This window comes from Lepidochelys kempii, chromosome 2 (genome assembly GCF_965140265.1).
Source record: "Lepidochelys kempii isolate rLepKem1 chromosome 2, rLepKem1.hap2, whole genome shotgun sequence".
NCBI lineage: Eukaryota > Metazoa > Chordata > Testudines > Cheloniidae > Lepidochelys > Lepidochelys kempii.
In genome coordinates, this window is record NC_133257.1 from 36,642,094 (window position 1) to 36,656,995 (window position 14,902).

Genomic DNA, 14,902 nt, shown 5'->3' on the forward strand with positions numbered 1-14,902 from the left:
TTTCAGTTGAGACTTCTAGATGCTACTATAATATAAATAATAATTATTAAACAGACAGCCAGACCAAGTAGGGTTCCTAATTGGGGGAGATAAAAAACAGCTTGATATACATCCTTGCTAGTAGTTGCTGGTGGGTTTGGGAAACCAATGCTAGGATATTCAGTGTCTCTCGGAACAAAACACCAGCACTCCTTATGCCCTCCAAAAAAGACTGAAGTCCCCTAGATTAAGAACCTAGATCATGTTAACATATTAATAGTGATGTGTCTCTTACTACGATTATATGTATCTACTTTCTCTCCCTCTGATCCTTAGTTTGCATTTTATATTGTATTTTATACCATATTAGTATGCTTGCTGCGCTGTGCTAGTCTATGCATTAACAGATTAATTTTATGCTTAATATGTCAGTAGTTATCTTTCTATAGTCTGACTTTTTCAAATATAACCACCAAAAACTGAATGGAAAAAAAATAATTGAAAAAGCACGAGCACTATTTCTGTTTAATCCCATGAATTGACAATTAACTTCAGGTCTTGGGACACAGATCACATTTGTACATCTCAAAAGCACAAGTTGTTATTTTTAAAAATAATTATGTGCTTGCCTATCCATAGTTCTGAAAAATTAACTTGATGTTAGAGCAATTAGTTTAGAGCAATAGTTTTACACTGCTAATCAAAGTTTTCCGTGAAAATCTACATAAAGAAGAGAAAGATGCCCATTATAATGATTTAATTAGAAAATTTAAATTGCTTTTTAAAAATCATAAAATGAATAACATAGGTAAGTAACCTCCAAAACAAATTTAGGGAAGACCTCTTACTTTCGGTGACCATTAAATAAATGACTTCTATAGAGCCCTACCATCAAGGTGCAAATTTAAAATACTGATACCTATCCAGAAGACAGGAAAAAAAACTACTTACACAATAGCCTTAAATAACTTTCAATTAATCACACAGTTTAAATTTAATTACCACAGCAAACATGGCTTAGTCTCTCTATGCTGTTAAAAACAGCACAACAGCAAGGCTTTCTGAAGCCCAAAATCACTAGCTTGAAAAAACACCAAATTACTGTCTAAAGAAGTAGATATATCCTCAGCCTAAAATTATAAACAATATTGAGTTTGAGACTGAGCTTCCGGGTAATCCTCTTTCATTAACCAGTCCCCTGGAATAAACAATTTTAAGTCTCAGCCATATTAAATTCAATAAAATATTTCTCTGAACGTCTTTATGATTTGAAACTGTTATCATTTGCAGCTGCTCTCTTACAGACACACACACACACACGCACCTACCTAAAAGCATTACATTTTCCTTTTTACAAGGAGCATGCACTCTGATTACTGCAAAAGCAGAAATGAGCAAATCAGGAATAGGTTCATGGATGCTGAGAACAGCTGCTTAGGCAGTGTTGGTAGCTGCAGGCCTAAGACTATGCACTTGGAGATGTGCACTATTTTACAAGCACAGTTGATAATATACAAAATTATTGCTCCATTTTGTAGATCTTCAAAGATGTCAAAGCATGCAAAAAAGCCATGTTAGGAGAAAATCTTACCTTTGACTACAGATTTTCATTTATGTTTGAAAGGATACCTAAATTCCTTAAATGGATTAACTTTACTTTGCAATTGTCGCTAAATTAAACATGCTTACAATCACCAGCTTCATAAATTTGCATGACTAATTAGAAAATTATCTCTAAGATAGTAAAACTTGTGAAGAACTACATTAAATAAATATAATGATTGTATGTAAAAGAAATAGCAGCAGTAATGGAAATCCTTAGAATAATAGTCTGATGAAATAAACAGATAATAGTTTTCTGATTTTTTAAAGTGGAAATGTGGTTGTATTTAAGAGAAAGAAAATCCCCTTTAACAATGGCCTTTCTTACAGATAGAGAGGGGAAGATTAAAATGTTATTTATATGTTCTGTACACTATTACTTCCCTCTTTTTCCAGAATGTTTCCATTAATGCATTATCATTATACAAAACTACAGAATTCTCTCTTCTTCCTCTGCCTTCACTCATTCTTTTAGATAAAACTCTTTATTTCTTTCACCTTTAATATTTAATAATCATATGAAAAAGTTCTAGACATCACTTATACAGCATGTGTTTACTGAATAAATGTAATAAAAGTAATAAGTAATATTTAATAGAGTTCACTACAAAAAAATGAATTCCAAACCAGTATTTTAGCTTCAACTACCCCATCACAACTATAAGCAACACCACTCTTTGCCATCTCCACTTCCCACAAAACAATAGCTGTTCATAACAAAATAGCCTTCAGAACTGACTGACCTACTGCAAAGCATCTACTGATCTTCTGTAATATGGCCAGTTAAAAGATTATTGAAAAGCACTATACACATATATAAGTCTTCTGAAAACAATAAAGTGTTCTCTGCATATTTTGCAGATTGTATGCAGGACTGCTCATTTACATCTTCCAACAAATTATTTATGATTGAATAGCCACATCCTTGTAGCTTTAATCCTTTCACTGCCATATCCACATAAAATTGTTTTCTCAGACATATTTGTCTGTGAATATTTAATATGTTTTTAGGATTACACCTAATAATGCTGCCTGGTAATGGTAGCTAATAGGTTTGAAAGAGACATATACATCTTAAATATTTTATTTTAGTTAAGCTGTTTTTATTTCTGCAGAACAAGTTTCATTTAAATCCTGATATAAAACATGAAATTACCAATAGGAGGAACTCTCTGCTACAATAAAATATTAATATTTCAAAGTCTAATTACAGAGTTCTCTACCAGAAAACATACATATAGATAAACTCTTGTCATGAGCATAGAAATGCTACAGGAAAAATGCTTTATTTCTACTTACCTAATGTTGTTCAATGTTTGTCCAAAAAGATCATTTTGTAAAACATTTGGAGGGGATGAGAAAACCCCATGAAAATGAGATAAAACAGAATTGCAGACCTGGCGCAATGTCTCAAATTGCATTTTCTTTCTTTCTTTCCCTTTTATTTTTCCTCCCCTCCTGTCTTAAAAGTCATCTATTTTGCAGACACCATCAAATACAAATATGCCAGTCAAGTTCCATATTTCTCCTGATCTCTGTAAAAACTGTGCCTAAATGAGCAGGGGTTGATAGTTAATTGTACAGTCATTATTCTTCTAATTCAGTCGTAGAAGATTTAGTACCCGTGCGGCTTTCTCCTGACTGTAGCAAGAATTCTAAACAGCAGTAAGCTTTTTGGGCATTCCCAGCTGAAGTGTGAAGCTGAGCTGCTTTCATGTACTCTACTCATATTTCTCTAAGCCTATTAAAAACACGCAGTGAATAGATGCTGTCGTCAGGAGTTTCAGCACATCTGGCTGCCAGCAATAAAATCTCAGAAGTAATAAAAATGAGGACAAGGCATCCTCACAGTGTTACTACTGTCTAAGAGGAGGAAGATTTCTGCATCTTTCCCTCCCCTGTAAAAATGGCCAAACCCAGTGACCAAATATATAGGTCTTTTTTTTTAATGTGGAGGCAGCTGTACAGGACAGACAGACCATGCTAAAAATAGCTATTGTATTCTTCATACAATAATATGTAGTGATGAGAATGTAACAATAGGCCTTTTGTCTCTTGTATTTGAAAAGGTATGCTGTACCTTGCATGAGATAATAGGAGATTCATCTCTTAACTATTTTAATTGAGTTCTATTCTGTAATACTATTTGTTGAGTTCTATTCTGTAATACTATTCAGTTACATACTATACATGTAGTATTGAGGCACTGATTTGTCACAGATATTTAAAAAATAATCCAAAATGAATGCCACTGATCTACACAATATACTCCAAAATAAGAAGCCTTCAGCACCTTTTCAAAGTTTATTGCACATAATCAACCATTTTAATAGTGATCAAAACAATCATTACATCAACTATTCCATACCTGTCTAACCCCAAGGAAAGCTATAGGCTTGGAAACCTATTGCTTTGGTGCATGTGCAGTACAGTAAGCCAATGAGTAGGAGACAAAACTGTTCATTTGATAGAATACAGTGTAATGTGCTCAGTGAACACTGTTTAAAATCTGACAAATAACTGTCCATGAATGCAAATTATTTTTTTCCTTTTTCTTTCAATACTCAGGCCAAATTATAGCATAATATTACAATATATCCAATTACTGTCAAACTGAAGAATATCGATTAACAAGATTTTCCTTAGAATCTCTTATTGTCTATGTACTGCTTTAAACATCTCACCAACTAATTACAAAATCCCCAAATAAACTATCATAAAATGAGGGTTATTATTAAAGCCTCAGCACGAAAAGCGATTTTAACCCTCAAGGAAAAGGAAATAAGCAACCTTCCAACTAATTAAAAACCTGCATTGATGGGCTCAGAAGGGAGTCCCTATCCAGTCTTCCCAGGCCAAAAGGACGGCAGCCACAACACAGAGCTTTCACAGGAGAAGGTGGATAGTGGGGATGGGAAGTGGGAAACATTTCCAAGTTTGTGAAAGGGAGACAGAGGATTCCCTACTGACACCTGTGTTAAATAATCTTTCAAAAAATATAATGGAGAAATATTATGAATTAAATCAAAACAAATATTATCAAAGTCCATACTAGAGAATACTGGGAGAAGCAATCTTTAGCTGAATTGCTATTGCTAATTCAGGCAATAGCAAGATACCATGCATTATTGAAATATATTTATATATGAGAAACATATGGAGGAGGCAAGCTTGAAGCACAGCTATATAGGGCAACTGTAGTAACTCATTACTACAGAGCACATTCTTTATGGATAGTTTACTGTAAGAGAAAGAATGAGAACTTGACTCCTGAAACTAGCTAACCCGGATGAAGCGGGAAATGACATTTGTATATAATGCATTGAAATTAGTCTGTCTACATTCCGTCACAAAGATATACAGCTAAAGATTCCATTACATCAGTCAAGATGTATAACTGCTTCCTGTTAAATGTGGTCCCAAGCCTCTTACAATTACTAGGCTTGTGACAGTCTGTTAATAGTACTGAGGCAATGTGGTCCTGTGATAAGATACAAGACTGGTAGTCTGGAGACTTCTGTTTTATTCCCAATTCCAGCTACATAATTACGCTGCTGGGTGACTTTGTTCACATCACCAAAGCCAAAATGCTCACAGTTGGCACCCAAATATGAACATCTTGGTATTAGCCACTCGGTGCTTTTGTTTTCATATCTGTAAAGGTAATGATACGTACCCTCCTTTGTAAAACAATTTGAGAACTACTGATTAAAATGTAGTACATACTTTAAAAATTTCCTGTTATATTATTACTCTTGGAATCAACAGTTAGCTTCTCAAAGTGTAGAAAATACCTACTCATTCAAGTAATACCATTCCTAATGGTAAAAAAGTAAAAGGAAACCTATTAAAATCACCCACCTACCGTAACTGCTATTAGAAGACAGATAGGTAATTGGTTCTATTTGTGCAAACACACATAAATATACTTTTTCTTAATTTTATTCCTTTGTCCCTAATCCATATAATAAGATTCTAGGAATGTCACTGTGTGTGTCACGCTGAAGCCTAAAATGCCTGTTGGATGAGTGTGAAGCCATGGATGCAGCTACAAGCATGGTTTAGAACTCTTTTTCTTCAGAATATTACCAGGTTGAATCATCACTGGGTTTTGTGGTCTGTTACCATTCAATTTTTAAGTTCTCAGCCATTTTGATTTACAAATTACACTTGTGAGGTGTACAGACATAGTAAGTCATGTACTATACCATGCCAAGATAACATTGTGAGATCAGAGGTAACTCAACCAATCACCACCCTTACTCTACAGTGAATTTGCATGCAACAAGTTCATTGGTTGTATGTGGGAGACTGCACAGATGGTAAACCACTTGGCCCAACTGCCACCTGCACAAATCAACACAAATCTCCCAGCTCAACTCCCCACCCACATAATATCACAACCAGCATACACAATAACCCCAAACACACATAGGCCCTCAGCACAGCACACCACCCTCATTCTCTGCCCACACAAATCCACACAACTCCCCCAATAGAACACAACCCACACAAAAATCAACCCAGCCACGCACAAAGCACCACAACCAGCACACACACTAACCACAAACAGCACTCTGAAACCTACAATTTTTGTTGAGTCAGTATGAAATGATGGAAGCATGAAGCTAGAAGCATGGTTGGGAGCTCTTTTTGTTTAGAATATCACCAGGTTCACTCACCACTGGGATCTGCAGTCTGTTACCATCCAATTTTTTTTGTTCTCAGCCATTTTCAGTGTTTTTATACGCATAGCTTAAGAATTACACCCATGCAATAGCATGGGCTGTCAATTACTAATACTTATTATCACTATATTACAAAAAATGGTAGAGCAAAGTTGAGCTTACCCAGTGCTAACAGAAATTTTATTGATAAAAGGAAATAATTAAGTAAGCCACCTCATCTATTCTTCTTATTATAAACGCCTTAAGGTTAAGACCTTACTACTGGCCTCAAACGCTTTCATACAGTACATGCTCTTGAGTCTCTTATGTATTACAGAATCACCATTTTTTTTTCAGTTTTAGGGCACACTACAAGACCTATCTATTTACACAGTGGGTCCTGAGAAGGAGGGTGGAGTGAGGAGAGTTTTCTTACATAGTAGTGGAAGAGAGAAGTAGTATGTCCTTTTTCTATTATGATTCACATTACATCCATGTGGAACTGAGGCAGTGTGGAGGAGGAAGCCATCTGATTTGAATGTAGAGAGCACAAAATCTGGACCGGGGCAGGGAAGAAATAAGTATATTGGGACAAAGAGGCAGGTGAGACTGAGATGGGAGAGAAGAGAAAATGGGGCTGAGACTGGTGGGGCAAGGAGACTGGGACTGGCTGGACAAGGAGAGTGGGACTGGTAGCCAGAGGGAAGGATGAGACTAGTTGGGCCGGAAGGCTGGGAGCCAGTGAGGGATACTTGGGGATACTGGGAGCCAGCTGGATGGGAGTGAACACTGAGATTGGATGAGCAGCTGGGGCAATGGGGGAGATTTTGACTGTTTGGACAAGGAAACTGTGACTAAGAATCAGTATCAGGGGAAATGAAGGCAGATGAAAGGGGAACAGATCTGACAAAACACAGGGAGAAACAGATCAGAAGAAGAGCTATGAGGGAGGAACTGGCACTGGTTTGGCAAGGAGACTAAGTGTGGGAAGAATGAAAGACTTGGAGTGGGTGGAGAGATTGGGATTCAGACAGCAAGCCCAGAAAGGGTGGCTAGAACTTGGCTGTGCAAGAACACTGGGACTAGAATTAGAAGTCTGAGGGGTTCAGACTGGGTCTGAGAAGGTGAGGAGAACAGGACTGGGACAAGGAGCTAGAGATGGGGAAGACACAGTACTGGGAAAGGGACAAGTTGGGGAGGATGGGGCATAAGGGGTCAAAACTTGTAGCAAATGGGCAGACATGTCTGTGCCTGCTAGATAACACTCCCCTTCACAGCCTGAAATGGATCCCAAGACTCTTGAATCTCACAATTCCTCTGTTGTCAGCAAATATCTATGAAACCCTCTGGTAAAATGTGTTTCATTCTTCTCTACTGTTGGTCCACATAAAGCATGAGCCGAGTATTGCTATCAGTTATTTCATTAGCTCAAGTAGTAAAGGTCTGTGAGGTGGATCTAAAGACTACAACCCTGCGGATTCATAGAGTTCAAGGCCACAAGGGACCATGGTGATCATCTAGTCTGACCTCCTGTATAACATAGGCCATACAACTTCCCCAAAATAATTCCTAAAGCATATCACTAGAAAATCTCCGAACTTGATATAAAAGTGGTCAGTGATAGAGAATCCACCACAACCCCCCTGTAAATTGTTCCAATGATTAATTACCCTCACTGTTAATAATGTTATTTCCAGTCTGAATTTGTCTAGCATCAACTTTCAGCCATTGGATTGTGTCATACACCTTTCACCGCTATACTGAAGAGCCTACTATTAAATATTTATTCCCCATGTATTTACTTATAGACTATAAGCAAGTCACCCTTTTAACCTTCTCTTTGCTAAACTAAATAAATTGAGCTTCTTGAGTCCATAAAGGCATGTTTTATAATCATGTAATCATTCTCGTCACGCCCAAGCAGTAGACCAGTGCAATGGAGATAGGAGCTTGGAGTCTTAGGAGAATAAGCCCTGGTCTACACAAGTTTAGGTCGAATTTAGCAGCATTAGGTCGATTTAACCCTGCACCCGTCCACATGACAAAGCTATTTTTGTTGACTTAAAGGGCTCTTAAAATCTATTTTGGTACTCCTCCCCAACAAGGGGATTAGCGCTAAAATCGATATCACTGGGTCGAATTTGGGGTAGTGTGGACGCAATTCAATGGTATTGGCCTCCAGGAGCTATCCCAGAGTGCTCCACTGTGACCACTCTGGACAGCACTTTCAACTCAGATGCACAGGTCAGGTACACAGGAAAAGCCTCGGGAGCTTTTGAATTTCATTTCCTGTTTGGCCAGCACGGCGAGCTCATCAGCACAGGTGACCAGGCAGTCCCCCGAAAGCAGGGGGAACTGGATCTGATCGCTGCATGGGAAGATGAATCCGTGCTATCAGAACTCCGTTCCAAAAGACGTAATGCCAATATATATGCCAAAATCTCCCAGGGCAAATGTGAGGTGTTTACAATGCTCACAACTGCAGCGGTGAGCAGAGCAGACTCCCACTTGCAATGCTATGGCGTATGCGCGGGCAATCCAGGAAAAAGGGCGAGAAATGATTGTCTGCTGTTGTTTTCAGGGAGGGAGGGAGCGAAGGAATGGTCACTGACGACATGTACCCAAAACCACTGGCGGTTTCCTTGTCCATTATCTCAATTTTTTTTAATTAATAAAGAATGCATGGTTTCAAAACAATAGTTACTTGATTTTGAAGGGGGGAGGGTGGTTGGCTTACAGGGAATTAAAATCAACAAAGGGGGCGGGTTTGCATCAAGGAGAAACACGCACAACTGTCACACCGTAGCCTGGCCAGTCATGAAACTAGTTTTCAAAGTCTCTTGTGATACGCAGTGTGCCTTGCTGTGCTCTTCTAATCAGTGTCTGGCTGCTCAAAATCGGATGCCAGGCAATTTGCCTCAACCTCCCACCCCGCCATAAACGTCCCCCCCTTATTCTCACAGATATTATGGAGTACACAGCAAGCAGCAATAACAATGGGAATGTTGGTTGCGCTGGGGTCTGACCAACAATGCCAGCGAGCTTTTAAACGTCCAAAGGCACATTCTACCACCATTCTGCACTTGCTCAGCCTATAGTTGAACTGCTCCTTACTACTGTCCAGGGATCATGAGCCATGGGAGCAAGGGGTAGGCTGGGGTAGGTGAAACTGCATGGGAGAGCAGCCTGAGGCAGAAGCCTCCAGCTCGCAGGAGATCAGGATAGCAGAGTTGCAGCGGAAGCGGTGGAGTGAGCAAAACACCATTGATGAGGACAGCTAGCAGTCCTACTGCACCATCTGCTGCATAGTTGCAGTGGAAGCAGTGGAGCCGTTCACCATTGATGCGAAGACACCCGGGAGCTGCTGCTGTGTGGCCAAGGCAAAAGAGCAGGAGCCCTGGAGCTGTTTCATGTGGAATGTGCGCCTGCAAGACTTCTTCACTAGGGACAAAGGACAGGAATATGATGCACCTAAAATCTAAAAAGGCCTGCACATTTCTCAGAGTCACTACCCTTGATAACAGAATGTCAATGATTGCATTGGCTACTTGGATCACAGCAGCCCTCACAGTAGACTTGCCCACAACAGCAGTGGTGACGGTGAGCTGAGTGGGCTCCCACTTGCAGTGCTATGGTGTCTGTGCGATTAACCCAGGAAAAAAGTCGCAAAACGATTGTCTGCCATTGCTTTCATGGAGGGAGGGAGAGAGGGAGGAGCGACTGACATGTACCCAAAACCACCCGTGACAATGTTTTTGCCCCATCAGGCATTGGGAGCTCAACCCAGAATTCCAATGGGCAATGGAGACTGCGGGAACTGTGGGATAGCTACCCACAGTACACCGCTCCGAAAGTCTACGCTAGCCACAGTGCTGTGGATGCACTCTGCCGACTTAATGCACTTAGTGGGGACGCACGCAATCGACTGTATAAAACTGCTTCTGAAAAATCGACTTCTATAAAATCGACCTAATTTCATAGTGTAGACATACCCTAAGGATTGCAGCACAGCCTTGGACCTTGAGACTTCAATAACAGAGTAATGCTTGGTAAGTGTATGAATATACCTTCCCAGATGGCTGGCACACAAATTTCTGAGACAGACTCATTCTTCAATGACACCACTGAAGCTGCTTGAGCTCTGGTAGAGCTGGCCCTGAGAATAGTAGGTGGTTCTAGTTTGGCTAACTCAGAAAGTTCTTACACTGCCAGAAATCTATTTTGATAGTCTCTGAACTGAGATTGCCTTGTCTTTCAGTCTTTCCATTACAGCAACAAAGAGTCTTGATGAAGTCATGAACTGCTCTCTATTTGAAGACGGAATGATAGAGAATGTCTGATGTGGACAGTTACTTCTATCTTGGAAGCATGCCCCTTGAGAAAGAAAATGCACAGGTGATTTTGTTGATTCAGATGGAATTCTGTGACCACCTCATGTAGAAACTATGGATGAGTTCTTAGAGACTCGTTGTCAGGATAGAAGACCATATTAAGAGGGTCAGCCATTAGGGCTTGAATCTCTCTTCTCTCAGAGATTCTCGAAGAGCAAGGTCAAAGGACAGGATTGTTAGTAGAAATGACAATTCCTCACCAGCAGCAAGGGTGGCTGGATTTCTCACAAGGGCTCTGCACCTAGGGCTCGCAGATAGACCCCATCTCCTTCATCATCTTTCATATCTACCTCTTGCTAATAGATTTAGTTCATTGACTAGTAGGTGTCTGGTAAGTTTTTTAAAATTTTCTCTCTGTGTGTTGCCATGACATGGTGAAAGATTTTTCTTTTTTTCACTAATATCCAGCTACTGTTTCTCCGACTGCCTCTAAATACTGGATTTTCTCTGTCTTCCTCCTTCTTTCATGTTGCAGCTGCTTCCTGTAGCCAAGACCAGAACTGAACTTAACTTTCATTCCACTCCCAACTTCAGAGAGCTAATAAACCCAGCTTGCATGAGGGAAGAAGAACATTGACAGCATTAAAAAACTGTGGGAGTAGCCATAAGGATAATAGGGAAACAGATCCAAACTATTATATATTTCTAAAAGTGGGGTTGAGATTCTATTAGAGCTGTTCTAACATCATTATCTCTAGAGACATATGGCACCCTAGAGTTGAGATGCAGACAGAGAAGTACTGAAACAGCAATCTGCATATAGATATAGATTTTATTTCAGAATTCTTAAAAGGGGATTCCTTTTGAGCTAATTGTAGGGATAAAGCAGCAAGGTAGATAGCCGGGGATGTAAATTGATGGAATAGAAGCAGGGAGACAGGGCCAAATTTAAACCTCAGAAACAGGTATGAAAGTCGCACCAAATTCAGTCTTAAACTAGATGCTGAGACCATTGGTAGTGTTCCTCTGATACTGTGCATTTTTTCCTCCTGTTCTAGTACTTAAATCAATGGGAGGGGAAGGATTGTCCAGTGGCTCAGCATGGGCCTAGGATGTGGAAGATCTGGGTTCACCTCCTGCTCTGCACCTTAGACTTCCTGTGTAACCAGTTATTTAGCCTCTCTGTACCTCAGTCCCCCATCTTTAAAATGAGGACAATAATGCTTCCCCACCTGTTGTGAGGATAAATATATTAAAGATTGTGAAGCTCTTTGAAATCTACTGATGAAAAGTGATATCAAATAGGCATTTTATTGTTAATGGGAACTCTGTACCCTCATCCAAGGACAGAATTCAGCCCTAAGACTTAATTTCAAACTTACCTATACAAATTGCCTAAATACTTGTGCTAATTTCATGAAAATTCAGCATTTAGAATACATTTTTCTGTTTACCTGACAAATGATTTCTTATTTACTATTACGGTCAACAATGTCCATAACAAGAACACATTCTTACATATGCAAAGTAACAGATCTACAGATTGCAAAAACTGTATTTGAGTACCAGTTTCTTTACATGATAGCGCTCATAATTGCCAATGTCATGAACTATAAATATGAGGAAATGTGCATGATGCATTGTCAGTTAGATACTTGAATAATATTTCTATAGTCATCTGAACCAAAAAACTGAAAATATTTCACTGCTGCTTCAAGAAAAGTTAAGGCAAAAATGTTAAAATGTAGCCTCTGAGTTTGTGTGCCTCTCAACTTGAGACCCCTTGGTCTTCATTGTCAAATGTGCTTAGAACCACAACTCCAAATGAAGTAAATGAGGGCTTCGGTTCAGTTGGAAATTAAGGGCAAAGATCTCTCATGTCAGGTAACCAAAATCAGAGGCCTCATTTCAATATTTTGGCCCAAATGTTTAGGTGAAAATATGAAAATATGGATAATTTTGGTAGGTAAACAGATTTCATTTTTTTAAAAAAGAAATTTAACTGATCAACTCATGTTAGGATTTCATGGTTTAAGGTAAAATAAATTGAAATAATAATATTTAGTGAACGTCCTTAAGTCTTATACTATAATAACTGTCCAGAGTATTTGGAGAATCACCTCATTGCCTGCCATTCCAAATTACTTTATGTAAACTCAAAGGCATAAAAACAAATAGTAATGCAATGTCATGTTGTATGTATTTGTGTATACAAATGTTTGTATAGCACTAAGCACACCGATAGTACATAATAAATAATAGAAGGGTGGTTTATTGCAGCATAAATACTTATGAAATTTTAATACTCCCTTACTCAACTACTGCTTGGAAGCCACCCTCAGAATAATATTACTCCAAAATCTTCATTAATTCACTGTAAAAAACTCAGCAGCTTGCATTTGACAGTTTGTATTTTCATGTAGTTTACGTTTTGGCATCTTGATTTTGCAGGGTTTCTTTTCACACAACTAATTATCCTGTAAAGGTACATTTTAGTTCATCTGTATTTTTTAACCTTAACTACTGTTCCTGATTTTTCTGCAGCAGATGCTCTTTCTTACTGGATTGCTTTTCATATCAATAGCTTTACTTAGACTTGGTGTTACACATTCCTTACACCTATGGAACATATTTCTGACCTTGTCAATTTTGAATTTGAAGTCACATAGGTGAAGACATTTGTTTTGGCCCACTCAAAGACAATTCCGACTAGTGACAAACTAGAAACAGAACTACATTGGAATTCCTCTTTTGGTCCCACTGACTTTTTTTTCCACTGGAGCTATTTATAAATTAGGATTATTTTGGGGGGAGGAGGAGATGGGTTTTTGTTTGGTTGGTTGTTCAGGTCAATACAGATCAAAACTGAACTAGCAATGGCATATCCCCCTTATAGTCAACTAGTTCTGAGAACAAATAACCATTTCAGCATGCTCATGTGGAGATTCTTCCCACAAGACCATATTCCTTGCATATACATGCACTCTGGGCTCCCAGTGTTCATGTCCATCTGTTATGATGGACCTTTGCCTGCTTAATCATAATGAGGTCTTGCTTAAAGGCATAAGTGCCAGGCAACAATGACTTTGCATGAGCAGCCTGCGTAATATTGAAAATGGCATCTCATCAGCAGGAAGTCCTTCCTCTCTGCCAACACTGAAGAATTGGCAGCACATTTGCTTACACTTGCTAACATCTGTTCATATATACAGTATGTGCCTAAAATAGAATACCTGAACAGTGAAAGAAGGAAAAACATTGAACTCATTAATACTTGTGGCTGATTAGATCCTTTTTGAGAACAGGCAAAAATAGTCTGCAAATATTATACTACTGACATGTGAAAATTAAGGTTCAGATTGCCCCAAATTAGGGTGCTAATTATTATTCTAGAGCTTCCTCCTCCAGCCTTCTTTATAATTACTCTTATTTTTCCCTTTCTTCTTTCAGATCAGCCAGATCCTTCACCCAAGTTCCTTGACCTGATCCAGGACCCTGATCAGTTCTTCAAAATACGTTTTGCATTCTGACTCTTAACCCTCCCCCATACACACACACTCTCCCTTTCACCATAAACCTATTTACTGTCATTCTCTATTCTGTTGCTCCCATGGTCCCTTTCTTCTTCCACATTCCCTTTTCTCTCCCCTTATCTCCCTCTCTCTTTCTCTGCCAATATGACCACTGTTTAAGTTCATTAGACCGCATAGTGACTGTTGGGCTATGGGAGTCTGCAGTCTTCAAATCTTGCATTCTTTGTATTTTTCCTAGGTCAAAGGTGAGCTAAAATGTATTGTATCTATCTGCCTCTAGAGAAATCGCAGGGAACAAGATTTTAAAACAGCAGTTAGCTCAGCAGAGTCTGACATACCTGCTGACACCCAGAAATGGAAAAAGTGTATTATGAACAGGCAGCCCATCTTGTAGGACATTCTGCCTCTGAGCTGCTGTCACTTGACTAGGGCCCTACCAAATTCAGGGTCCATTTTGATCAATTTCACAGCCAGAGGATTTTGGGTGGAGGTTGGGGGGGTGGGGTTGTTGGGTTTTGCTGTTTTATTTTGGGGGGGGTTATATTTTTGTTTTGTTTAAGTAACAGAATGTGCTTATCAGAGCACTCAAAGGGTATGTTTACACTGCACATGAAGCCTGGGATCTGAGTCAGGTTTGAACCCGAGCCCAATTTATATCCACACATAAATCAATATGACTCAGGTCAGCAAGTACTTAGTATCTAGGTCTTACGACCCTGGTAGAGGGGTGGGTCAGAGCCCAAGTCCAGTCCTGTCATTTTGCAATGTGGATGCAGGTCAAACTACAGAT

The 14,902-nt window shown here is 39.2% G+C and overlaps 1 protein-coding gene across 48 annotated transcripts in view; it reads right to left on the reverse strand.

The window, feature by feature from the left end:
* Nucleotides 1–14,902, reverse strand: part of RIMS2 (regulating synaptic membrane exocytosis 2) — a 748,357-nt gene that overhangs the window by 501,428 nt on the left and 232,027 nt on the right. For 4 of the 48 annotated variants that reach the window (XM_073330383.1, XM_073330387.1, XM_073330386.1 and 1 more), the window contains exon 1: nucleotides 2,881–3,436. The exons of the other annotated variants lie outside the window; for them this stretch is intronic. In XM_073330383.1, the coding sequence (XP_073186484.1) occupies nucleotides 2,881–3,002 (122 nt within the window). In that variant the 5' untranslated portion in view covers nucleotides 3,003–3,436. Of the gene's footprint in view, nucleotides 1–2,880; nucleotides 3,437–14,902 lie in introns of those variants that run through there. 48 annotated transcript variants of the gene reach the window in all.